Source organism: Siphateles boraxobius, unplaced genomic scaffold, assembly GCF_051911475.1.
Source record: "Siphateles boraxobius isolate OS27281-9 unplaced genomic scaffold, OSU_SipBor_1 13, whole genome shotgun sequence".
Taxonomy (NCBI): Eukaryota; Metazoa; Chordata; class Actinopteri; order Cypriniformes; family Leuciscidae; genus Siphateles; species Siphateles boraxobius.
The window spans coordinates 4,897,454-4,924,682 of record NW_027508733.1 but is presented as its reverse complement, the minus strand read 5'-3'; the positions used below and the strand labels follow the sequence as shown (position 1 = coordinate 4,924,682).

The 27,229-nt window shown below is 45.4% G+C and overlaps 2 protein-coding genes across 4 annotated transcripts in view; both read left to right on the top strand.

Annotated features, from left to right (window-relative positions):
* Positions 1 to 6,177, top strand: part of LOC143734954 (uncharacterized) — a 375,259-nt gene extending 369,082 nt beyond the window's left edge. For all 3 annotated transcript variants that reach the window (XM_077225251.1, XM_077225252.1, XM_077225250.1), the window contains 2 exons: positions 5,495 to 5,539; positions 5,699 to 6,177. In XM_077225251.1, the coding sequence (XP_077081366.1) occupies positions 5,495 to 5,539; positions 5,699 to 5,739 (86 nt within the window). In that variant the 3' untranslated portion in view covers positions 5,740 to 6,177. The remainder of the gene's footprint in view (positions 1 to 5,494; positions 5,540 to 5,698) is intronic.
* Positions 6,178 to 14,897: 8,720 nt separating this feature from the next.
* On the top strand, positions 14,898 to 18,936 carry LOC143735224 (uncharacterized). Its single transcript, XM_077225320.1, has 2 exons — positions 14,898 to 16,396; positions 18,068 to 18,936. The coding sequence occupies exons 1-2, from the start codon at positions 15,599 to 15,601 to the stop codon at positions 18,356 to 18,358; spliced, it is 1,089 nt and encodes a 362-aa protein (XP_077081435.1). The 5' UTR covers positions 14,898 to 15,598; the 3' UTR covers positions 18,359 to 18,936.
* Positions 18,937 to 27,229: the final 8,293 nt, after the last annotated feature.

Here is a 27,229-nt window from a genome sequence, read left to right as displayed (position 1 = left end):
GTCCTACCCTCGTGCATGTCTCTGAGCATCTGGGCCTGGTAGACCTGCAGAGTGGCCATAGCATGCAGTGAAGCAGCCGCCTGTCCCGCCGCTCTGTAAGACTTCGCCACCAGGGTCGACGAAAATCTACAGGCTTTGGATGGGTGCTTAGGCTCGCCCCGAGAAGAAGCACTCTGAGGACATAGTTGCATGGCAACAGAGCGTTCAACCGGGGGAAGCCCAGTGTACCCACGGGCAGCTGCCTCATCGAGGGGAGGAAAGGCGGATGAGACCAGCGAGCGGTCCCGAGAAGACAGGGGGGTCTTCCAGGACTTCGAGATCTCATCATGCACATCCGGGAAGAAAGGTATTGGGGTTTGCCGAGGACGAGGGTCGGCGGCCTTACCCAAAAACCAATCGTCCAGCCGCGAGCGCTCAGGACAGGGTGGAGGCCTCCACTCAAGTCCGATGCTCGCGGCTGCCCGGGAAAGCATGGCCGTCATCTCCGGATCAGACTCGAGCACAGCCGTATGCACACCGGAAGGTGGCAGCTGTGACGAGCCCTCACTTCCAGAAGAGTCAAACCCGCCTAGTGATGCTGCAACAGACATGGCATCTTCCTCTGTAGCTTCAACTGAAGCCCGCGGGCCACCAGAAGGTAGACCCGCGGGAATCAGCAGTTCACTAGCGGGCACCGTCATTGAAGAGGGGGGCTGGGGTCGCGGACACATAGTCGGCGCCTTGTTCCAGACCGTAACCCTCAGATCACCCTGGCCACCAGCCGCAGGACGGGGGGTGGATGAGGGGACTCTCACTCTTGCGAGTTCACGGAGTCTCGACCGTAATGACGCGATGGTCATGTTCCCACAGAGAGAACATGAGTCATCCACGAGCGCTGCTCTAGCATGATCAATGCCCAAACATACTATGCAACGCTCGTGCCCATCAGAGTCCGATACCAATCTGCCGCAACCAGAAGTACACGGGCGAGACATCTTTAAAAAGACGTGCCACGTGTAAGCTCTTTTAGTGAGAGAAAACTCAAGTGTTGAAGCACCCGGGGAGAAACGCACCGACTGGCAGACCACTGCAACAGATCAGCAGGAAGCACGCTCTCGCCGTAGATCGCCGTCACACCAACACTCGAGGTACTCGTTTGTAAAGCTGACAATTCAGAGATGGCTTGTGGAGAGAATACACTTGGCTCCGAAGCGAAAACATATCTGCTTGCTGCCGGCTTCCTCCTTTTATACCCACGAGGTGGGGCGGAGTTACGCCATGCAAATTCCGCAGACCCATGGCATTTCTTTGCCATTGGCTCGTTTTGTAATACTCGAAGTTGATAGGCTTTCTAAGCGAAACCCCATTCGTCGTCATCCGACGTAACTCGGAGTGACAACGAAAGGGAACAGGCTTTGCTGTTAGAAAGTTTAAAAATTAAAAATATTGGAGTTACTTTCCTTCAAGAAACCCATAGTGATAAAAATAATGAGGTAGAATGGGGCCTATGGTGGGAAGGAAAGTATATTCTTAGTCATGGCTCTAATGTTAGTTCGGGTGTAGCTATATGTTTTAGTCCAAGCTGTAAGGTTAACACTATATCTGAACATGAGGTAGAGCCAGGTCGTTTACTAGTTGTAAAAGCTGAATTAAATACTTACAATGTGATTTTTATGAATATTTACGCAAATAATAAAGGATCTGAGAGAAGTGTTCTTTTTAAGAAAATTGAAGAGGTTTTAAAAACATTAAAATCAAATGACATTGTGATTATGGGAGGGGATTTTAATTGTACTTTAGATTTTAATATGGATAGAAATCATGAAGAAACACACCATCAGTCTTTCTCTGTTTTGGCAAATATTATCAAGTAGTTTGAGTTAAATGATATATGGAGAACTGAAAACCTTTCTTTAAAACAGTATACTTGGGTGAAGGTTTCAGAAGGAACGGTTCATGCTGCAAGATTAGATAAATTTTATATTTCAAATAATTCAAGGAATAGAGTCTGTAATGCCAATATTATCCCTAATATCTTTTCAGATCATAAAATGATTACAATAGATTGTATATTGTCAAAACAACAAAAAGTGGGTTCATACTGGCATTTTAACAAGAAGCTGTTACAAGATGCTGTTTTTTGTGCAAATTTTAATTTATTTTGGCAGACATGGCAGATGCATAAACATGACTTTAGAGATGTCATACAGTGGTGGGAAGTTGGAAAACCCCAAATTAAAGTTTTCTGCCAACAATATACTTGTTATTCCTCAAAAAGAATGGAAAATATGATTAAAGAACTTGAAAATGAGATTCTTGAAATTGAAAATAAAATGTTGGAAAGACATGAGAATCAATTACAAAATGTTATATGTGAAAAAAAACTACAGTTAGAAAACTTATTACATGAAAAAGTAAAGGGAGCTCTTGTCAGAGCTCGTTTTTCTCATATTAGAGATATTGATGGACCAACAACGTTCTTTTTTAATTTAGAACGAAAAGTGTGTCAAGAGAAACAAATGCTGTGTTTAAGGAATGATAGTGGTGATTTATTTCATGATCCATCTGAAATGTTTTTTGTTTTCTGAAATTTGTTGTTGATTTTTATTCTAAGCTGTATGAAATGGAAATGACGGACTTGGATAGTAAAACTGAACTCTGTGACTTAATCCCAAAGCTTACACCAGAGCATAAGGAAGATTTGGATTGTATTTTAAGCTTTCAAGAAGTAACCAAAGCCTTACAAGAATTATCAATAGGAAAATCCCCTGGATTAGATGGTCTTCCCTCTGAATTTTTTAAACAGTTTTGGGCAATTATTGGGAAAGATTACGATGAAATGATTTTATTTTCAATACAAACTGGAGTTTTACCTACTAGTTGCAGAAGAGCAATTCTTTCTCTGCTACCAAAAAAAGGTGATCTCACTTTGCTTAAAAATTGGAGGCCTGTAGCGTTATTGACAACCGATTATAAGATTTTCTCAAAGTGTATCTCTAATAGATTGAACGAATATATGGGCCTATTAATTCATAAAGATCAGTCATATTGCATAAAAAACAGGTGCATTAGAGATAATTTATTTCTTATAAGAGACGTGATTGATTATTCAATGTCCAACAATATTGATTTAGGAATATTATCCTTAGATCAAGAAAAGGCTTTCGACAGAGTGGATCATTCTTATTTGTTTGAGGTTTTAAGTAAATATGGTTTTGGGAATGTTTTTATTTCATGGATTAAATTACTTTATGAAAAAGCCGAATGCATGGTGAAAGTGCCTGGAGGGTTAAGCATGCCTATTAGAGTCAGAAGGGGGATAAGGCAGGGTTGTCCTCTTTCGGGCCAGCTTTACAGTTTAGTGATCGAACCACTATTGTGTAAATTAAGAACTTCTTTAAAAGGTTTACATATTGAAGGATCATTTAATATACCAATGAAACTTTCTGCTTATGCTGATGATCTCACTGTGATAATCAAGGATGAAGAAGATATACAAAGTATATTAAGTTGTATTCAGTGTTATGAAAAGGCTTCTTCGTCCAAAATAAACTGGGGGAAAAGCGAAGCTCTATGGTGCGGAACCTCAGGCTCCATACCGCCATTGCCTGGAAATGTTAAATGGAGTAGAGATGGTTTAAAATTTTTAGGGGTTTTTTTAGGTTCAGAATTGTATAAGATTAAAAATTGGGATGGAATAATAGAAAAGACGTGTGTACGTTTGTCCAAATGGAAATGGCTACTTCCTCGACTATCATACAGAGGAAGAGTCTTGATCGTGAATAATCTTATTGCATCTTCATTGTGGCATAAAATGGCCGTTTTAGACCCTCCCTGTAATTTCATCAAAGACATTCAAAGACATTTGGTTAACTTCTTTTGGTCAGGGCAGCACTGGCTGAGAGCAGCTGTCCTGTATCTACCGATCTGTGAAGGAGGACAAGGACTCATTGACATTGAATGCAGAGTTGCTGCTTTTAGACTACAGGCTGCACAAAGACTGCTGTATAACAGGCACATCAGCTGGACAGATGTAGCCTGTGGATTGTTGAGAAAAGGAGGACAGTTGGGACTTGATCGACACCTCTTTTTAATGGACCTTGATGGAGTGGACTTGACTGGTTTAACGTCGTTTTATAAGACGATGCTTAGAGTCTGGAAAGTTTTTACAAACTTTCGAAAACAAGGGTCTGTCATTGGTTTTTGGGGTAAAGAGGAACCCATCATTTATAACCCTGTGCTGTCTGTGAAAAGTTTAAACTCTGTTTCAATGAGAAATGCTCTTGTAAGAGCAGGTCTCACCAAGCTGTCATGTTTTCTGGAAAAGGATGGGTGGATAGCACCAGAAAGTATTGTGACAAAGATTGGTGTAAAATCCTTACGTTTTTCTGAGAGACTTTTAACTGAAATTGTGGCTGCTATACCTTCTGATTTTAAATGTGCCCTGGATCAAGAGTTATCTGGGCAAAATGATGATGAAACTGTCAAAGACTTTCCCGAATTGGAAGTAAAAGTTGGTGTTGTTTCGTGGCAGGAAGAGGAAGGAAAACTGCTCACTTTTAGTACTCCAGAACTGAAATCCTTTCGTGAGGTGGGCAAGAAATCCATGTATCACGTCTGTGTGAAAGTGATGCGTGTTCAAGAATTGAAACTGGTACGTGAGTCAAAATGGCAGGAGATATTTGGAACAGATATCTCACCCAAACGTAGCTGGAGAACTATATATAAGATTCCCACTGATAAAAGAACTGGCGATTTACAGTGGAGGATTATACATGGAATATTAACCACAAATAAGCATAAAGCTCATTTGAATTCCAGTGAAACTGATACTTGCCCTTTTTGTTCAGAGACTGAAACTATTTTTCACTTGTTTTCAGAGTGTAACAGATTAGAGCCACTTTTTCAGATGTTAAAAGATTGGTGCAATATGTTGGGTCATGTTTTTAGCCAACAAGGTTTTATTTATGGTCCTAAGTATCGTTATAAATCAAGGATTGTTGATGTTCTTTTGAATTATTTGTATGGACAAGCTAAACTAAGTATATGGTTGACAAGAAAAGCTAAGATTGAAGGAAAAGGTTCCATCAATATTGTTTTAACATGTAAAGGTCTGATTTCTGCTCGTTTAACGGTTGAATTTGCTTACTACAAACTTGTTGGAAAATTGGTAACATTTGAGGAAGTTTGGTGTTTAAATGGAACGTTATGCAAGATAAGTGATGGGTGTTTAGAAAAGAAGTTGTAAAATTTACTTATTAAATTATTAATTTTTTTATTATTATTTTTTATTATTTAATTTTTGTTTTTTTTGTGTGTGTTTAATTGTCGAATCATGTTAATCTATTTTTTTAACTGGAAATTAAAGGTCTTTGTAAAGTCAAGTCTCTCTCTCTCTCTCTCTCTCTCTCTCTCTCTCTCTCTCTCTCTCTCTATCCCTCTCTCTCTCTCTCTCTCTCTCTCTCTCTCTCAAAGCTTTCCTTTAATATGATCTGTCTTGTGTGTTTTCTTTCAGAATCAACTGATAAAAGAAATAACACAGAGGAGGAAAGTGTGAGAAGTATGTATCCAGTGTAACATTATCATTAATAAAAAAATCAAAATCAACTCTCCTTACTATATATATATATATATATATATATATATATATATATATATATATATATATATAAAGCAAAGCTTTTCTTTAATATGATCTGTCTCATGTGTTTTCTGTCAGGAAATAACCCAGAGAATGTGCCTTTGAACAGTGTTCCCTGACTCCGGACTGTGACATTATCAACATTCAAAATCAATAAAAATCATATTTCTCCTGATGTGAGCCTCTAAACCCCCGTATGAAGGAGCTGTGTTTGTGATGTTGAGCTGTGCAGAAACAACAGGATAACATTCGACATATTTCATGTACTATGTTTTTCATACTGATCGATTAACTTGCATCTTTATTTCATCTTCTTTTTTTATTATTTTGTGTTTATTTTGATCATTCAATTGAGTACAATCATATAGGATATTTCAGGTTACATATAGTGCTCAATGCAATCACAAAGTGTCTTTACAAATACAGGTATGTATTATTATCTAATGTGTTTTAAATATAAATTGTACTCCAAGTTTGTTTAATTGTTTCAAAGTATAATGTTTTTTTCTCTTTACAACAGAAAATAAAAATAAATAAAGAAATAAGGGCTCAAAAAAGGGGTAACTATATACATCCAGGAAGAGAACATGTGTCCTAGTTAGATTCCATCCTTAACAACCTCAAATGAATTATTATTATAATCTCAATTATGAGAATTATTATTACATACACATGCAAACATATATTATTAACATATACATTATATATTAATCTTCATCTATTTAAGTATAGCAACAAAATCTGACCTTCTTTCTGATACATATTCAATTCCCTTAATTTTTCCAGAAAAACATCTTTCTTCAAATTAACAAAAACGTTTCGGTTACATATGTAACCCTCGTTCCCTGAGTAGGGAACGGAGACGTTACGTCGGATGACGACGAATGGGGGTTTCGCCTAGAAAGCCAATCATCTTCGTGTATTATAAAACGAGCCAATGGCGATGAAATGCCATGGGTCTGCGGAATTTGCATAGCGTAACTCCGCCCCACCTTGTGGGTATAAAAGGAGGACGCTCGGCAACATGCAGATATGTCTTCGCTGAGGAGCCGAGACTGAACTCAGGCGTCTACCCAGCGGTACAGCGGAAGTGGCAGGGAGACGTAACGTCTCCGTTCCCTACTCAGGGAAAGAGGGTTGCATATGTAACCGAGACGTTCCCTTTCGTAGTCACTCCGAGTTACGTCGGATGACGACGAATGGGGGTCCCCGTGAAATCACGCCACCTTCACAGCTGTCTTCCAGTGCCCTGCGAAAGTCTGATCCCCCTGTCGTGATACTGGCACGGACGAAGGAGTCCTACTTAACACAGGAATACCAAAGTACACTGGGAAGCATATCTCAGAGGAGATATGCCGCAGCATGCCTACCCGTAGGGAGGACTTAAGAAACACATATGGCCGGAGGACTACATATGGAGGAACACTGGAGTGACCAGCCCGAGGGGTGGCAACTTTCAACTCCAGGAGGGCAAGGTGGCTTGCCAAGGGAAAGACACATGCTCAAGGAGGCTTACAGTGGAAATACACATGTGGGGGTTACTCAGGGAGGAACCATGGACACGGAGGCACCTAGCCGACGCCCAGGCAATAGACACTGGCGCCAGCGTCAACAGTGCTGGAGGAACTCAGGGCTTCAGAGAAGAAGGCTCACTTGAGGAATAATCGCACGTATCCAGTCCGTGGAGTGGAATGGCGAGCAAGCGAAGACACCTGAGCGGGTCCAGTACTAGCTAACTGAAGCGAGTACACGAGAGGACACAGGCTCCACTCGGAGATTATAGAATCTGGCGAATGTGTTGGGTGTCGCCCAGCCTGCAGCTCTACAAATGTCTGCCAGCGAGGCGCCATGCGCTAGAGCCCAAGAGGAAGCCACACTCCGGGTGGAGTGGGCTGTCACACCAAGGGGGCACGGTCGGCCTTGCTGTTGGTAAGCCAAAGCAATGGCGTCCACTATCCAGTGAGACAACCTCTGCTTTGAGAGAGCCTTTCCCTTCAGTCTCCCACCATAACAGACAAAGAACTGGTCTGAGGTCCTGAAACACGGCGTTCTGTCTACGTAAGCACGGAGAGCGCGTACTGGACAGAGCAGTGCCAAGGCTGGGTCTGCCTCCTCCCGGGGCAGCGCTTGCAGGTTCACCACCTGGTCCCGGAAGGGAGTGGTGGGAACCTTGGGCACATATCCAGGCCGGGGTCTCAGGATCACGTGAGAGTGACCGGGCCCGAATTCCAGGCACGCTTCGTCAACGGAGAATTCGTGCAGGTCCCCTACCCTCTCGATAGAGGCCAAAGCAACCAGGAGCGCTGTCTTCATAGACAGAAACTTAAGCTCAACTGAATGCAGAGGCTCAAAGGGAGCCCTCTGCAGGGCATTTAAGACCACTGCGAGGTCCCAAGAGGGAACGAGAGGAGGGCGAGGTGGATTCAGTGTCCTCGCTCCTCTCAGGAACCTGACGATCAGGTCGTGCTTCCCCAGAGACTTACCTTGAACTGCTTCGTGATATGCGGCGATAGCGGCCACATACACCTTCAGGGTGGAGGGAGACAGCCTTCGCTCCAACCCATCTTGCAGGAAGGAAAGCACGACAGAGATCGAGCATCTCCTGGGGTCTTCTCGACGAGAAGAGCACCAGTTGACGAAGAGGTTCCACTTCAACGCATAGACATGTCTCGTGGACGATGCTCTAGCGGAAGTGATGGTAGCCGCCACCGCTGGTGGCAGGGTACTCAAACCTGCCTCATCCCGTCCAGGAGCCACACGTGGAGCCTCCAGAGATCGGGTCGAGGGTGCCAAAGGGTGCCCCGTCTCTGAGAAAGGAGATCCTTCCTCAGAGGAATTGGCCAAGGAGGTGCTGTCGCGAGGAGTACCAGTTCGGAGAACCAGGTCCGGGTGGGCCAATACGGCGCAACCAGAATGAGTTGCTCCTCGTCCTCCTCGATCTTGCACAAGGTCTGTGCGAGAAGGCTCACTGGGGGAAACGCATATTTGCGTAGGCCCCGCGGCCAGCTGTGCGCCAGTGCATCCGTGCCGAGGGAGCCCTCGGTCAGGGAATAGAACAGGGCGCAATGGGTCGAGTCGTGAGAGGCAAACAGATCTATCTGAGCGTCCCCGAACTGGTCCCAAATCAGCTGAACCGACTGGGGATGGAGTCGTCATTCGCCGGAGATGGGCAGAAACCGTGACAGCTCGTCGGCTGCAAAGTTCCGATCTCCCGGAATGTAGATAGCACGAAGGGACCTCAGGTGCTTCTGACTCCATAAGAGGAGGTGGCGTGCGAGTTGCGACATACGGCAGGAGCGTAGACCACCCTGACGGTTGATGTACGCTACAGTCGCGGTATTTTCTGAACGGACTAGTACGTGTTGACCCCTGAGCAACGTGAGGAAACGGTGCAGGGCAAGGCGTACTGCCAGCAACTCGAGGCAATTGACATGCAAAAGGCGCTGGGGTCCTGTCCAGGAGCCCACGGCAGCATGTCCGTTGCACATGGCGCCCCAACCCGTGGAAGAAGCATCTGTGGAGACAACAACATGCCTGGAAACTCGTTCTAGGGGAACTCCGGCCCGTAGAAAGCTGAGGTTCCTCCACGGAGTGAAGGACTGACGGCAGGTCGGAATCACTGGAACTCGGAACGTGCCGTGATGCCATGCCCACCTCGGGACTCGATCGCGAAGCCACAGCTGAAGCGGTCTCATATGAAGCAATCCGAGCGGCGTTGCCGTGGCTGCAGATGCCATATGCCCCAGGAGCCTCTGAAACAATTTCAGTGGGACCGCACTCTTGCCATCGAACTGTCGAAGGCAAGTCAGCAGCGAGTGTGCGCGCTCGCTCGTAAGCTGCGCGGACATGGCGACCGAGTCGATCTCCATACCGAGAAAAGAGATCCTCTGCACGGGGCAGAGTTTGCTCTTCTCCCAGTTGACCCGAAGGCCCAGACGGGCTAGGTGCCGGAGCACAAGATCCCTGTGTTCGCAAACCTGGTCTCGAGAGTGAGCTAGGATCAGCCAGTCGTTGAGATAGTTCAGGATGCGAACCCCGTGTTCCCGAAGGGGAACAAGGGCAGCCTCGACGACCTTCGTGAAGACGCGAGGAGACAGGGCTAGCCCGAAGGGGAGAACCGCGTACTAGTATGCCTGCCCCTCGAAAGCAAACCGTAGGAACGGTCTGTGTCGAGGTAAGATGGAGACATGAAAGTAGGCGTCCTTCAGGTCTATCGCTGCAAACCAATCCCGTGGCCGCAGACATTCGAAGATGCGTTTGGCCGTGAGCATCTTGAACGGCAGCCTGTGAAGGGAGCGGTTCAAGACGCGTAGATCCAGGATCGGCCGTAGCCCACCGGACTTCTTGGGGACAATGAAGTACGGGCTGTAAAACCCTGAATTCATCTCGGCTGGAGGGACAGTCTCGATTGCACCCTTCGCCAGCAGGGTGGCAACCTCCGCTCTCATGATAGGGGCATTGCCACCGACCATAGTGAAGCGAACTCCCCTGAAGCGGGGAGGAGACCGTGCGAACTGAATCGCATAGCCGAGCCTGATAGTTCGGGCGACCCAGCGAGAAAGGCTGGGAAGCTCCAACCAAGCTGTCAGATACTGAACCAGTGGGGTCATACGAACCACAGGCGTCCCCCCGGAGGGGCAGCGAAGCGGAGTGACCGGCCCAGGCGAGGGTGGCAAAGCGGCCCGGTGCGGGGGCGCGGTCATGCTCCGCGTCCTGACAGAGGAGACCAGGGAAGGACCAGCGTTCCACGGGGGTCTGCTCTGCCAGGGGTCTGGCGATAGAGGGGGACGAGAGTGGTGAGGTCCGGAGACGGCACACACTGTCGTCCGCACCCTCCGGGACAGAGGGGGACGGGAGTGGCGAGTCCCGGAGGCGGCACACACTGCGGTCCGAGAACTCTGTGACAGAGGGGGATGATGGCGGCGAGGCCCGGGGGCGTCGCGCACTGTCAACCGGCTCTGTGTGCTCAGTGATGGGTGTATTGGTTCTTTCTTTGACCATAATAGGGTTTGACCCGTGGGTGGGCAGCGGGAGAACAAAAGATTCTCCCCCGGCTCTCCGCCGGGGGAAGGAGGGGGCCTGCCACAACCTCCTGGGAAAAAACCGACACCATCACTGAGCAGCCCGTCTCAGGAGCGCCGCTTAGCCTGGCGTTTAGCGGGGCGCGGGGCTGGAGAGGGCTGTGGTGCCTACCTGCGGCCTCCTCCACGACGCGGCCCGGGTGAAGGCTGCTGCTGGGGCCGTGCGGGAGGGAGCCACAGGAGGGCGCCCTCGGCGGCGAGCAGTCTGAGGTGTCTGTACCGACGGCTGGGTGGAGGCAACAGCAGGCCGTCGGGGCAGAATATGTTTAATCGCCTCAGACTGCTTCTGTGCGGTTGAGAACTGCTGGGCAAAGTCCTCAACCGCTCCGCCGAAGAGGCCGGCCTGGGATATGGGGGCGTCGAGCAGACGGGTTCGCTCGGCGTCCCGCATATCAGCCAGGTTCAGCCACAGGTGACACTCCTGGACCACAGAGGTGGCCATCACCTGACCCAGGGAGCGTGAGGCCACTTTCGTCGCTCGGAGAGCGAGGTCAGTGGCGGCACGCAGCTCATTGAAGAGCCCTGGGTCAGTCCCCGCCTCGTGCATATCTCTGAGCAGTTAGGCCTCGTAGACCTGCAAGGTGCTCATCGCATGCAGAGCGGCAGCCGCCTCTCCTGCAGCTCTGTGAGACCTCGCCACTAGGGTGGACGAAAATCTACAGGCCTTGGACGGGTGCTTAGGATTACCGCGAGATGAAGCACTCTGAGGACATAGTTGCATGGTAACAGAGCGTTCAACCGGGGGAATCCCAGTGTACCCATGGGCGGCCGCCCCATCGAGGGGAGGAAAGGCGGAGAAAGCTGACGAACGTACACGGGAGGTCAAAGGAGCCTTCCATGATTTCGTCAACTCCTCATGCACCTCCGGGAAGAATGGCATTGGGGTTGGCTGTGGCCGTGAGGCGGCAGCCGCACCCAAAAACCAATCATCCAACCGCGAGCGCTCAGGGCAGGGCGGAGGGTTCCACTCAAGCCCGATGCTCGCGGCGGCCCGGGAGAGCATGGCCGTCATCTCGGGATCTGATACGGGCACCGCTGGAGCTCCAGAAGGAGGCAACGCAGCCGCATCGTCACTTCCCGATGACTCTTGCCCGCCTTGTGATGCCGCGATCGACATCGAGTCTTCCTCTGGAGCGCCGAATGAAACACGCGGGGCATCGCAGGATGAACCCGGTAGAATCAACGCAGCACTCGCGGGTTGCAACACTGTAGAGGGGGGCGTGGTCCGAGGACGCATCGTCGGATTGTCCCACACCGTCACCCTCAAGTCACCCTGTCCACCAGCCGAAGTACAGCCTCTCGTGGAGTATGTAGATCGGGGTGTGGATGAGGGGACTCTCTCTCGAATGAGATCATTGAGTCTAGACCTCAGTGTTGCGATGGCCATGTTCCCACAGAAGGAACATGAGTCATCCACAAGCGCTGCTTTAGCGTGTTCTAAGCCCAAACACGCAAAGCAGCGATTGTGCCCATCAAAGGAAGACAGGAAACGACCGCACCCAGAAGAACACGGGCGAGACATCTTTAAAAAGACGTGCCACGTGCAGCTCTTTTAGAGAAAAAACTCAGCGATGCTGAGGCGACCAGGGAGAAACACACAGACTGGCAGATCACTGCTCAGATCGCAGGCAATGTGAACTCGCTGGGTACCGCTGTCACACCAACACCGGAGAGTTCGCTCGTCACAGAAGATGAAGTCAGGATTGGCTTGTGGAGTGAAGAGAAGCTCTTGGCTCCGAAGCGAAAACATATCTGCATGTTGCCGAGCGTCCTCCTTTTATACCCACGAGGTGGGGCGGAGTTACGCTATGCAAATTCCGCAGACCCATGGCATTTCATCGCCATTGGCTCGTTTTATAATACACGAAGATGATTGGCTTTCTAGGCGAAACCCCCATTCGTCGTCATCCGACGTAACTCGGAGTGACTACGAAAGGGAACAGTTATCTTTTCCATCATATAAATCGCAATGGTCACATCTATCCAGTCATCTAATGTTGGTCTATCTTGTTTTAACCATTTGCGTGTGATTTTCTTCTTACTGGCTGCCAAAAGCACACCCATCAGGTATTTATTATCTATAAATATATCATCAGGTATTTATTATCTGCTGCTACTATATCTGGACATACACAACCAAAATACAGTAATTTGCATTCTAGAGGAATGTCTCCTCTACAAATATCTTCAGGAGCATCCTGTATTTCTTTCCAGTATTCTTGAATATGTCGACATTCCCAAAATATATGGTAATGGTTTGCTTCATTACATCCACCGTTTCGCCAACATTTTGGAGTGTTATTACTGTATTTGGCCGTTTGTATGGTGTTATAAAATATTTAACAATGTTTTTCCAGCAGTACTCCTTACAATTTAGTGAGTTGATTTCCACTGAATTTTCCATACAGTTGACCACTCTTCATCAGTAAAAATTATTCCACTTTCTGTCAACCATTTCTCTTTGATGTATAGCTTGTAGAGTGTTTTTTTCATATTTATTAAACTCTTGTATATCTGAGAAACTATCTTATATCGAATACCTGATGTGTATGCCTTCTTACTTAGAACCTGAAGGTATATAAAAATCTTGATTTTCTGGTAAAAACTTTTCCTTTAATACTTGAAAGCTTAAAATTTCACCTTTCTCAATGATTGTGCGAAAAGAAGTTATTCCCTTATTTGTCCACAATTTAAACCTGTTATCAGACTGATTTGGAGTGAAGTATGAATCATAAGCAATCCTTTTAAAAATGGAAGTGTATTCCAACAAATTAAATTCTTTTATCACAGTTGCCAAAACATTTAAAGTAAGCTTTGTCCATGGGTCTTCTAGCTTATCTATATATTGTCGTAAATTATTATCTGCTAATATTGTTTGTACAGGAATATTCTTTGTAGTACAACTTTTCCATATCCTCCCAAGGAGCATTATAATGTGGGTCACACCAATATACCACTGTCCTAATTTGCGCTGCTGTATAATAATCTTTTAATGAGGGAAGAGCCCACCCTCCTTTATCCTTGTCATGATTCTGCCCTCGTGTCCTTGATTTTCTCTAGTCTTGAGGCAGGATCATGACAGACCCATGTTTTGTGTGCAAGCGCATGGCCTTTTGTTTGGGCCATGTGCTTGTGTTGTCACTTCACCCCGCCCCCTTGTTCTCCTCGTTAGTCATTATTGTTTCATCTGTGTTTCTCCCTATTTAATCCCCTTGTGTTTGCTGTCCTGTGCCGGTTCATTTTCATACCTTGTTTAACCTTGTGAGTATCCTGTCAAGAGTATTGTCTTGTGAAAGTTCGAATTCTGTATTTGCTGTTTGTTTATCATCTAGTTATCTGTCTAGTAATAGTCTAGTTTAGTCTCTCTTTGTCCTGTCCATGTTTTGCCCCCTCGTGGGTTTTGTTTTGACAGTTTTTTGTCCAGTAATAAACTGTGTGTCAAGCATCCTGTCTGCGCTTGGGTTCATCCTCAAAATCATAACAATCCTTTGGAAGCTGCAATGTTTTAAAGTGTACTTTGGGCTTTCCTTGCCAAATAAAACGAATTTGAAAGCGTTTTATCCCATACTGTGAATTGTTTTCCGGTAATTTCCACATGTAGACATTGGAATAGGTAAAGATATTTTGGTAATATATTCATTTTAATTGCTTCAATCCTTAAGCTAAAACTAAAAAAGGGAATTAGATTCCATTTGGCTAAATCTTCTCTGATTTTTACAGTCAGTGGATCAAAATTCTTCCTTTGTAATTTGTCTGTTTTTCATCAAATGGATACCTATATTTTTGTGAAATTGTTTCATGAGTTGAGGTAAAGACTTGGGTCTCCAAGATAAATCAGTATATCATCTGCATAGCAGGCTATTTTGTGTTCCACTCCTTTTATACTGATGCCTTGGATTGTCTTATCCTGTCTGATACTTTGTACTAAGGGTTCCAAACCACTGATGGGAATGACGGCGTTGAAATAAACGGCGTTACTAACGCCGTTACTTTTTTCAGTAACGAGTAATCTAACTAATTACTTTGACTGTCACTATAACGCCGTTATCATTGCCGACACCCCGTTACTGCACGTTACTCTAGTCGCACAATGAACTTTTTTTTAAACTTCATGATAGGACTCGTGCGCGTGTTGTCATGAGAGAAGGGAGGATGAGATAACTCATTGGCTGATGTATAGTAAGATTACGTCTTCAGCCAATCAGAGAAATTGGGTAGGTGGGTGTTTCCGCATTCACAGTGGCAGGTGTTTACTGTTTAGTGCTACAGGAGGACACACAGAGAGATGGAGAGTGAGGAGGACTCCAGCAGCAAAACAGCCTTTTCCAGATGGAAATATCGGCACTATTTCAAACTCACTGAGGTTAAAGGTAAAAATGTGCACGTCGAGTGCACATTATGTTCCAGAACGAAACATTTGTCCACGTCTTGTGTTAGCAACTCCAACTTAACGAAGCACCTGTCGACGGCTCACGCTTCAACCAAATTAGTGGCCCAAGAATACACAGGTAGTAGGGGGGCTAGTGTTGACAAAGGATCCGCTAACAAGGAAGGACCCTCCCCATGCAAGCAACAAAAACTTGACTTTAGTGCCTCTGCTCCCCAGAAACTATCTCAGACAGAGCTCTATGGCTTGATAGGGAGATACGTTGTGGAAAACATGCTTCCTATATCAACAGTGGAGTCAGACTCTTTCAGGGCGTTGATAGGCAAAATCCCAAGAAAAGGAGGCGTCGGTCCGCCCTGTAGAAAGACGTTTTCGAATTACATTGATACCGAATATGCTAACATGAATGCTGAGCTAAAAAAAGAATTCGAGCAACTGGAATACTTGGCTACAACTGCAGATATATGGACAGCACATAACAAAAGCTAACTAGGCGTAACTGCACACTGGATGCATCCAGTAAACATGCAACGAAAAAAAGCTGCCCTGGCATGCCGACGGTTCAAGGGCCGTCATACCCACGATAGTATTGCCACAGAACTTGACAACATCCACTCGTCTTATGGCATTTCGCACAAAATAACGGCAACTGTCACTGACAATGGCTCGAATTTCGTTAAGGCGTTTAAGAAATATCAGTCAGTTGAGGAGGACGACTCTGAGGAAGATGACGAGGTTACTTTTGTTGACATAAATGATGTCTTGCAAGCCCGTGTTGATGAGTATGATGATGTGATTAATTTACCACCACACTACAGGTGTGCATCACACACACTGAACCTTGTGTCATGTTCTGACATTGAAAAGTGGATTCTCTCCAGACCAGAGAAGGCACTTTACAGAAGTGCAACTGCAAAATGCACAGCCTTGTGGAATAAGGCCAGTCGTTCCACAGTGGCCGCAGAGACAGTAGAGGATGTGGTTGCAAAGAAGCTGATAGTGCCTTGCAGTACCAGATGGAATTCTTTCTATGATGCTCTAGCTAGGATTTGCAAGATTCCCATAGTGGACCTCATTACCATCTCATCCAAGTTTGGCTCGAAAGCAATCACAGAAAAAGAGCATCAGCTCCTGAAGGAATATTGCATTGCAATGAAGCCACTGACAGTCGCCCTAGATATCCTCCAGGGAGAGGACAACTGCTACCTCGGCACACTGCTACCTACCCTGGAGACCTTGATGATGAAAACCCTTGAGCTGAAGAGTGGGCTTCAAATACTTGTGGACCTTCCAGAGGCAATTGTGGAGGTAAGAACTACATATCTGTAGTTTTTCATTTTTTAAAATTGTGTATAATTGTATAGATGTGTATAATTTAGGGGTGTCGATGGTTAACCGATTAACCATTTAAAATTGTGTGTGTGCGTGTGTGTGTGTGTGTGTGTGAGAGAGAGAGAGAGTGAGAGTGAGTGAGAGAGAGAGAGTTTGTATTTGTATAGAGCAGTGTTTCTCAAACTTTTTCTTTCATTCCCCACTTTGAAGGTAGGGAAGGGTTCGTGCCCCACCTGTCCTCATGCAATCGCCCCAACAAAATGTTAATAAACTAGGGTTTAAGTTAAAATGTATTTTATTACCATGACATTTTAAAAAAACATGAACATGACAGTAGATAAAAATAATAATGCAATTGTGTTTGTATTTTGCCTCTGATAACATCAAATTCAGAAACGGAGAAAATAAAAGTGTGGACTAGTTGTGCTTTGCTTTACTATTTTGTCACTTCGCAAACTGCATGCAAAAAGAACAAACAAAATTGAAAAAGAATAATAATAATCTCAGGGTTTTTCCTGGCTCAAAACGAGGCGGAGGTGGTAAAATCCTAATGTACGTATTTTAGGTATTTTTATAATAATAATTGTATTTTGTATTTTTCGAAGACTATCATATAAGCTACTGTGTTTCCCACAGTATTTTGTGTGTGGTGTGGACCTCTGCACCCCTAGGGGGGTCCGGGGGCATGCTCCCCCGGAAGAAAGGTTTGTACGTTTTAAAGATAAATTCATAAATCTGGTGCACTTTGAAAGTTCAACATTAAGTGATTAACTAATTTAGTGTCTGCAATGAGCCTGTTTTGTAGTTGGCTACACATATTTTCTGAGCCAGAGACGGAGAGCGCTCACCGCTTGACATCACAACTATTCAGTGTTTTCAACCACATAATGTTTATTTTAGGTTTCAGACATTTAAATTAAGTACTAAAAAAGCAATACATTTAGAGTTTGTCAAATACACACTTATGTCTATGGAAGCGGCAATAATAATTATTTCCATTATAATTAGACGACACGTATTATTCATATCAAATACACATCGTGTAAGTAACTTTCAAGTTTACTCTATGCTTCTCTCAGTTCACCGGCCACTTACTTTAATGTATTTCGGGAGAAGTGGATAAATTGACATTTGTTAAATCCAACAGATCCGATTCTCTAAAATCCGGCATAAACTAACGCCCATCGCGTATAGCTCAACTAAGGTGTTTAAACAACAAAACGCAACCACTTGCTCATATTTGACAATCGGAATATCAGATATTTCCTGCTATAGCCAACAAATTTGTGAAATAAAAGCAGATAATCAGTCCTTCAGCGCTTGTGGCTGCGGTGTGACTGCAATGATGCGTCACCATGGAAACCATAAAGGGATACGATCTAAATAACGGGCGCCTCTAAAAACTTTTAAACTTACGTGTGAAAAGGTTAAGGCTTACATTTAAATGTGTCGTTGTTTTGTTTTGAGTTTATGCTATATAAATAAAGGAATTAATAGAGATGGGCACAAAAATTACCACATTTTCTCCCGTTTGTCGCGCCCCACTTGTCATGTTTCCATTCCCCACCAGTGGGGCGCGCCCCACACTTTGAGAAACGCTGGTATAGAGACAGTCAGTAATGTGTTCTTTGCTTTATGTCATTTCAGGCAATAAAAACAAGATTTGCAGAGGTGCTGGACAGTGACAGCGCTCTCCTGGCTGCTGTGACTCTGCCCAGGTTTAAGTTACGTTGGCTGCGAACCCAAGAAAGAAAGGACAAGGCCGAAGCAGAGCTGCTGGCGGTATGTCGTGCAAGTGTAAGAAGTGAAGACCAGCATAAAGGTACAAGCACCACCACACCCACATGTACCAGCTCAACTGTTGAGGATGCATTCTTCTCCTTTGATGAAAAGGACGACACTCTGCTACTGCGGAAAGTCAAGTGGCATATTATTTGAAATCAGGACCCCAAGGGATTGACTCACTTCATGGATTTCCCCTTATAAAGAGAATTTCCCTGAAGTATAATGCTGCCACTCCTTCCAGTGCTCCGGTGGAGAGACTATTTAGCCTGGGGAAGCTGGTTTTCACACCAAAAAGGAACAGACTCCCTGACCACAAGTTTGAGAAGCTGCTTCTCTTGCGATACAACCACTGGTTTCAGAGCTAAAATGTTGACATGACTGGGCTGGGTGGGTGGATGGGAGAGGAATGCATACATGTTTAGAGTTGGATTTAACAAACCCATGAACATTTCCAGTTCAATTTGCACTCCTGTAAGCTATTTACTTTCTTTAAGAAACAAAATTGGAGCACTATGTCCATCCATTGTGTACTAGTTCTGTTAAGTTAGAGTTGCATTAAGTGGAAATTTGTGCAGGTAACTGTCTTTGCTGTTGGTGAGACAACTGGGTTGGCTGGGTGGATAAATGATTGCACAAATGCAAAATGAACGGAAAAAAATATTTTGAGAAGTGTATGTCCATCCGCTGTCGTTTACGTTGAGTTGCAATAAATGCAAACCTCTGTGCAGGTACTTGTCTTTGTTGTCGTACACTCTATTCATCTGGCTTATGAAACACGCTTTGAGAAGGTGGGGGCCGGGGGGGGGGGGGGGGGGGGGTGTTACGGGGCGAGAAACGAAAAAGTAACGCAATAGTTACTTTTACTGGTAACTAGTTACTTTTATAGTGGAGTAACTCAGTTAGTAACTCAGTTACTTTTTGGGAGAAGTAACTAGTAACTATAACTAATTACTTTTTCGTAAGTAACGTTCCCAACACTGTTCCAAACAGAGTGCAAATAATCGAGGGGACCATGGGCATCCATGCCTAGTGCCTCTTTCCAATGTAAATGACTTTGATTAATAACCATTAAGCCTAATCTTTATCTTTGCAATTGGTGTATCATAAAGTGCCTGTATACTTCTAATTATAACTTCATTAAAGCCAAATTTGCGTGAAAACCTTATAAAGATAGGTCCAGCTAACTGAATCAAAGGCTTTTTCAGCATCTAAACTTAGTATCATAGATTTTAATTTATGTTTCCTGATATGATTCATAACTTGCAATGTGCGCCTAATATTATCCTGTGAATGGCACTGACGGATAAAACCTGATTGATCTTGATTTATTAGGTTGGGCCAGCCCGATCTCACGGCAATTCGTACGAATATTACGAGGTGGCTAATTCGTATGAATTCATACGACCTCACTCGTACGAATTAGTACGATTTTTGGTAAATCGTACATATTTTACAAGTGTCCCAATTCGTATGAATTTGTACGAATTACCTACCCCTGACACCGCCCCTAAACCTACCCATCACGTGGGTTGAGACAAATCGTACAAATTCGTACGAGTGAGGTCGTACGAATTCATACGAATTAGCCAGTTTTTAATCACTCGTACAAATTCGTACGAATTGGTTGTGAGATAGCGTTGGTTGGGTAGTAATTCTTCCATTCTTCTGGCCATAATTGATGTGAACAGTCTATAATCAACATTTAATATCGATAAAGGTCTGTACGATCCAGATTCTAACTTATCTTTGCCTTCTTTTGGAATAATAGATATAACAGCATCCTTCCAAGATGGGGGAGTTATCGCATTTTTTAAACCCCAATTAAAAGTACGGACCAAGATAGGTATTAGTTCCTTTTAAAATGTTCTATACCACTCCCCAGTGAATCCATCCGGTCCTGGGGATTTATTCGATTTTAATTTAGTAATAGCTCCATTTACTTCTGTAGTACCACTCGTGCAGTATACCTTATTTCAAGTCTGACTACGCCACCCCCTGATAATGGGCAGGAGGAACCACAAATCTTCCTATGAATGTAGTGTGGCTAATAATATGTTTATCCCCACAAAGGGACAGTAAAGAAGAGGCAGATATATCAATGTATTCCAAATTTATTATATATTTTAGTGCAGAAAGACGTAGAAAAGTTATTAAAATGGATCTTAAAAATACTGGAATAAATGACTGGTGGATTTTCCTCAATCTAGGAAGGTCAGATCTGCCAATGCAAAACCCCTGCTCAGGAGGCCTCTGGGGAGACAGAAACAGGAGACAGCAACCCAGCACCAGTCGAAGCATGCACCACAGCAAGCTCTACACACCTAAGATCTTTAGATACCACTACAAAATATCACACCGTTTTGTAGTTATAAGTACACACCAATACAATGTCTCTCCCAGTGTGGTCCCCTGAAGAGAAGAGGCAAAGCATCAGCATAGATCCGGCCTTTAACAAGGATAACCTACACAGAAAACATAGTTAGGGAGGAGAACCACCAGCATAAATGGCAACCCTTAGTCAAGAAAAATAAAATAAAAAATGCTACTATGAATGTGGCACATGAATGACAAGATTAACCACACAACAACAACAAAAATCAAACAACAAAAAAACAATAAAGAAGTGCTTATCAATCACATGAAAACAGTGGCTGGCCTGGTCCCTTTTCAAAAGAAACCAAGCATGTTAGTTAGTTAGTTACCAACCTCATTAAACACCATAGCATAGTCAATTCCAACATAACACAAATATACAGGCCTACTTTTCCAGTATGCTCAACTGTCCCACAGCGCATTAACACATGCAGAGAAAAGGTGTATGTTCCGTTGCTACAGACAGAGAAAGTCATTAAAACTTTTTTTAAATGCAAATATAAAACATTCAATGGAAAGTGTACATATTGAGGCATTTACCAGTGCAGCCCAGCAGCTCGAGTCACACTGGGGGTGATCGCATAAAGGTTAAACCTCCAGACAGAAGCCTGTGTCCTCTGTGAAGAGTAGACACGCGCTTCTAAAATTACCCTTAAAAAAATTGAAATAAATAAATATTAAAATTCAATACCAGTGAGTAAACAGGTTCCACAATGATCAGTTATACCTACATAAAAAAAGGAGCCCAACTCACACAACAGTGTCCAGCATCAACACAGAAAAGGTCTGCCTTGCAGACAGCAAACCTTTATCGCTTCCTAATTAGTCATGTGACCTTACAACAGATCACATGATCCCAAGTGTTTAGTGAATGTGCTGCAGCTGTGTTGTATGCTTGCCTGAGTAGATCCCCACACTTCATTTGCGATTATTTCTGCTATCAGTGTTTTATTTTGGGTAGGGCAGGTAACGTTAATGCATCTAAAAAACTATTAATCTCCTGGTGTCTAACTTCGGGCATTTTAGAATATAATTTTATATAAAACCTTTCAAAAACATCTTGAATGTTCTCTTGTTTGGTTTGTAGTGTATTATAATTGATTTGCTGCTCTACTATGAGATCTATTTATATTGCCCCACCTGTTAACAGTAGAGCTTTTCTTGTAGAGGTAAATTGTTGTTTTCAATTGTAGAGGTTTCTTCCTCGACGTTTCGATGTCCCCGAGACTGCTGGGCGGAAAATGATTATTAAATCCGAGCAGTCTCGTCCGAGTATAAGCTCCTCACAGCACAGAGTGCATCAAAAACAGAGCGCCGCCACTCGGGCTCCTCCACAATCTGGGGAACCTGGGTGGCGGTCGCAGTCCAGGCCAGCTAGGGGTAGGCAAGATCTGAGGACTGTCATCTCTAAGAAGGCTTGGGCTAAGAAGAAGTCCTGACGCCCAAGGCGTCAGGCTTCTGAGGGTGGTCCCCTCCGAGGAGGGACGATTTCGAGAAATCGTTCATCCTCGGCACCCTCTGGGGGGGCGATTCTCTGAGGAGAGTCGCAGCGCTGCCACATCGGTTGTTCCCTGCCGGTTCGCCGCTTCAGGGCACCGAGGTGTCAGCGTCCCCATACGATTCTCCGAGGAGGATCGTAGAACGGTCAGTTCGGTTGTTCCCTGCTGGTTCGCCGCTTCAGGGCACCGAAATGTCTGTACAACCGAATCCCGAGGCCAGTCTCGAGAGACTGGTCCCCTTAGTAGAATTTCTGGCAGCGTGGAAACTACTGCCAAATATTTCTCAGTGGGTCCTGCATATAATAGAAAAGGGTTACAGAATTCAGTTCGGTTCTCGTCCGCCCAGATTTCAAGGGGTCCTTCCCACAGTGGTGGACCCAAGGCAGGCTCGGGTCATGGAGCTAGAAGTACTGACGCTTCTGCAAATAGGGGCTATAGAAAGGGTTTCTCCTCCCAGCAGAGAGTCAGGGTTTTACAGCCGTTACTTCATCGTTCCCAAGAAGGATGGGGGGTTGCGTCCTATTCTAGATCTGCGTCAGCTAAACAGCAGAGTTCAGAAACTCAAGTTAAAGATGCTTACACTCAAACAGATTGTATCACAGATTCAGTCCGAGGACTGGTTTGTCACAATAGACTTGAAGGACGCTTACTTTCATGTATCCATTCATCCTCATCACAGGAAGTTCCTGAGGTTTGCTTTCGGGGGCGAAGCATACCAATATCGGGTCCTTCCATTCGGCCTAGTTTTATCACCCCGCACCTTTACGAAATGCGTGGATGCAGCGCTGGCTCCTCTGAGACTCCAGGGCATTCGCGTATTAAACTATATCGACGACCGGTTGATCCTGGCTAGTTGGCAGTTCGGCATCGAGATGTCGTTCTGTCTCACATAAAGAGGTTGGGGTTGCGGCTAAACACCAAGAAGAGTGTGCTCCTCCCAGCCCAGAGGACCACTTTTTTAGGGGTGATGTGGGATTCGACAACTATGCAAGCACGATTGTCTCCAGCACGTATTTCTGCGATTCTCACAGCCGTAAACATGGTAAAACTAGGCCAGTCACTCACTGTGAAACAGTTCCAGAGACTGGTGGGTCTCATGGCAGCTGCATCCAACGTAATTACTTTTGGCCTTCTGCACATGAGACCCCTGCAGTGGTGGCTCAGGACCAAGGGGTTTTCTCCGAGGGGAAATCCGTTTCGCACGATCAAGGTCACGCGGTTATGCCTACGTGCCTTGGTCATGTGGAAGAAACCTTGGTTCCTCGCCCAAGGCCCAGTATTGGGGGCTTCTTGTCGACGCGTAACGCTATCGACGGATGCTTCCCTCACAGGCTGGGGGGCGGTCATGATAGCGGTCGAGAACGCGCTGAAGTGCGTCCTCCCGTTCATACAGGACCAGCATGTTCTTGTCCGCTCGGACAACATGTCTATGGTATCCTATGTAAACCGTCAGGGCGGTGTCAGATCCAGAAATCTCTGCAATCTGACGGAACGCCTCCTTATTTGGTCTCAGATGCACCTGCGCTCGCTGAGGGCGGCGCATGTGCCTGGCCATTTGAACACGGCCCAGACAAACTGTCCAGGGACAATGTTCCCCCAGGGGAATGGTCCCTGCACCCCAAACAGTCCAGAAACTGTGGCGCCTATTCGGCAGAGCGGAAGTCGACCTATTTGCGTCAAAAGACAACGCTCAATGCCCGACGGTCTGTTCGAAGGACGAGGACGCGCTGGCCCAGGTTTGGCCCAGCCTCCCGCTATATGCTTTCCCTCCGGTCTCTCTGTTGCCACAGGTGATCAAGAGAATCAGGGAAATGCGCCACTCGGTGCTCCTCATAGCCCCGCGTTGGGAGAATCAGATTTGGTTCCCGGAACTAGCAGGGCTGTCACATACAGCTCCGTGGCCGAATCCGGTGAGGGCAGATCTCCTCTCTCAGGCTCGCGGCAGGATCTGGCATCCCAATCCAGAGCGCTGGTCTCTGCATTTATGGTTGATCAACGGGTACTCGTTGCCCTGCCAGAAGGAGTGATGAACACGATCACGCAGTTTAGAGCCCCTTCCACGAGAAGGCTCTACGCGTCTAAATGGTTGGTGTTCTCTGGATGGTGCACCGACAGAGGTCTGGACCCGCGGACATGCGGGGTGGCGCATCTGCTCACCTTCCTACAAGAGCTGTTGGATAAGGGAAGGTCCCCATCCACGCTCAATGTATACGTGGCGGCCGTGGCAGTGTTCGCAGAATCGACGCACGGCCAGTCATTGGGAAGACACGAGTTGGCCATCCGCTTCCTTAGAGGAGCTAGAAGGATGAATCCGCCGCGCCCCCCGTCGGTTCCCATGTGGGATCTTTCATTGGTCCTCGAGGCCCTGAAAGTTTTTCCATTTGAACCACTAGACACCGTGGGGTTGAAAAATCTATCACTGAAAACCGTCTTTCTGACTGCACTGTCGTCAGTAAAACGTGTAGGGGACCTGCATGTGCTCTATGCCAGCAAGTCGTGTCTTGAGTTCGGACCGAATGACTCTAAAGTCATCCTCAGACCTAGACATGGCTATGTCCCTAAAGTGAAGGGCACTCCATTCAGAGCGCAAGTTATTTCGTTGTCAGCTCTCCCAGCATCTGACAGCGAAGGTGATGTGAATCTCCTCTGCCCTGTCAGAGCGCTGAGGTTTTACATTACGCGCTCCGCCTCCTTCAGGCGTTCGGAACAGCTTTTTGTTTCGTTTGGTGGGCGCACCAAGGGTCTCGCCTCCTCGAAACAGAGCCTGTCCAGTTGGATAGTAGACGCTATAGCGGCCGCTTACGCGTCAAAAGGTCTACAATGCCCTCTGGGCATCAGGGCTCATTCCACGAGAGGCGTGGCCTCTTCGTGGGCATGGTCCAGTGGAATTTCTATCCATGACATATGTGTAGCGGCGGGCTGGAGCTCCCCGTCTACCTTTGTCAGGTTTTATAACCTAGAAGTTCCTGCCTTGCAGGCTAAACTGTTGTCAGTCTGAAGGAGAGGTGTATTCTGCCCAGATCTCCTGCTCAGATCACTCTCACATGACTCAGCTCTCCTGGTTGAGCTGCACTAAGTAGGGTATGTGCCATATGCCTATACAGACCGGCGCGCTGCTCTGTATTCCCTATGTGTGCTTATGTACAAGTGATGGCCCGCGTGGCTGGCCACCTTATTTCTTCCACTTATGGGGTTCCCCTGAAAGCTCGGGGTCTCATGTGGATGCTTGGCGCGCACGGCGTTGACAAAGTGTTCCCGTAGCGTAAGCTAAACTTACGCAATACGAGAGAACCTCGTAAGAGAACGATACTAGGTTACTAACGTAACCTCGGTTCTCTCTAGAGAGGGAACGAGTATTGCGTAACCGGCCGTGCTCGCGCCACGAGCGACTTCGCTTCAGTCGACGAAAACCAGGGAAGTCAGCCTCCAGCCCCTAGTGTTATACGCTAAGCCACGCCCATTCTGGCGGGCTGTGACGCTATGAAGGCGCGGGCCCTCTTGCTTAAATGACTATCGACCAGTAGCACTTACATCGCAAATAATAAAGGTTTTTGAGAGGCTTATTAAGAACATAATGTGCTCCTCCATCCCAAATAACATCGATCCACTCCAGTTTGCCTATCGTACCAATAGGTGTACTGAGGATGCTGTCTCTCATATTCTAGATGCTACTCTCACCCACACTCACAGTAATAAAGGAATTATATGAGAGTACTATTTATAGATTATAGCTCAGCTTTTAATACTATAGTTCCCCTCAGATTGGTCTCCAAGCTCAGGAGCCTTGGTATGAATGCCCAGCTCTGTGACTGGGTTCTGGACTTTCTCTGTTTCAAGTACCTTGGAGTGTATATATCTGAGGATTTGACCATATTTGGACTATACCATCTGCGGTTGCTGAGGAGATTTGAGGTTTCCCCTGCAATTTTAAAAAAAGTTCTATACTGGGGCAATAGAAAGTAGATTGACTTATTGCATCTCATCGTGGTTTGGAAACTGTTCAGTCCAGGATTGTAAAGCTTTAAAGAGAGTGGTGCGCGCGGCAGAGCAAATAACTAGGAATGCTCTTTCATCTATGCAGGATATTTACATCCGACGGAGCAGAGTCAGGGCTGTTAAGATATACAAGGACTCCACTCACCCTGGAAATTCATTGTTTAAATTGCGACAATCAGGTAGACGCTACCGCAGTCTGATGGCTAAAATGGAGAGGCTCAGGAGGAGCTTCTTTCCTCACGCCGTCAGACTACTCAACTCAGACATAAAAAACATTAAGGACTATGGTGACAAGATGTCTAATACATGGCACTGCACTTATGCACTTTATTATTTATTTTTAATACTATTTTAAAATTGTTGCATGTTTTTAAATAATATTTAGGGTATGGTTTTATTACACAGTCTATTGGAATACCAGACTTACACTTCACTGCACGTTGTATAAACTATAACTGGTATGTGACAAATAAACTTTGAACTTGTTCTTTATCCCCCTTTATCATTTAAAAGCTGTGTAAGTATAGCTCAGTAGTATGTACAATGGCACCGCTTAGAACGTTTGATGAGTTATTTATGCTGTATAGTTACTGTTTTGGTGGCATTGTGTGTGTGTGTGGTATGCTTCAGAAAATGGAAATAAAGGGATTTAAAAAAAAATGCAATATATGAATCAAGGTTTTTTCTTTATTGTGTTTATAATGATGTAAAATAAACATCATATAACCCACAATATAATATGTAAGTTTGTCGGAAGGACTTTGTGAATCAATTCTGTTTTTATGTTGCTTGTTTGATCTGTAAAGAAACATTTTTATAGCACTTCCTCTTTTATTATTTTGTATGTCTGTCATAGACATTATCATTTTCTGTTAATTTCTTCCTCATTTGTGTCTGGTGTTGATACAGTTGAAGTGTCAGTGATGGAGGAAGATTCAGTCACTCTATGCACTGGTGTTAAAACAAACCAACAAAAAAAGATTAAATGGTTTTTTAATAAGACTCTCATCGCTCACATCAGTGGAGATCTCAGTGATATCTGTACAGATGTTCAGTGTCATAAATATAATGAGAGATTCAGAGGCAGACTGAAGCTGGATCGTCACACTGGATCTCTGACTATCATGAACATCAGAAAAAGCCACTCTGGAGTTTA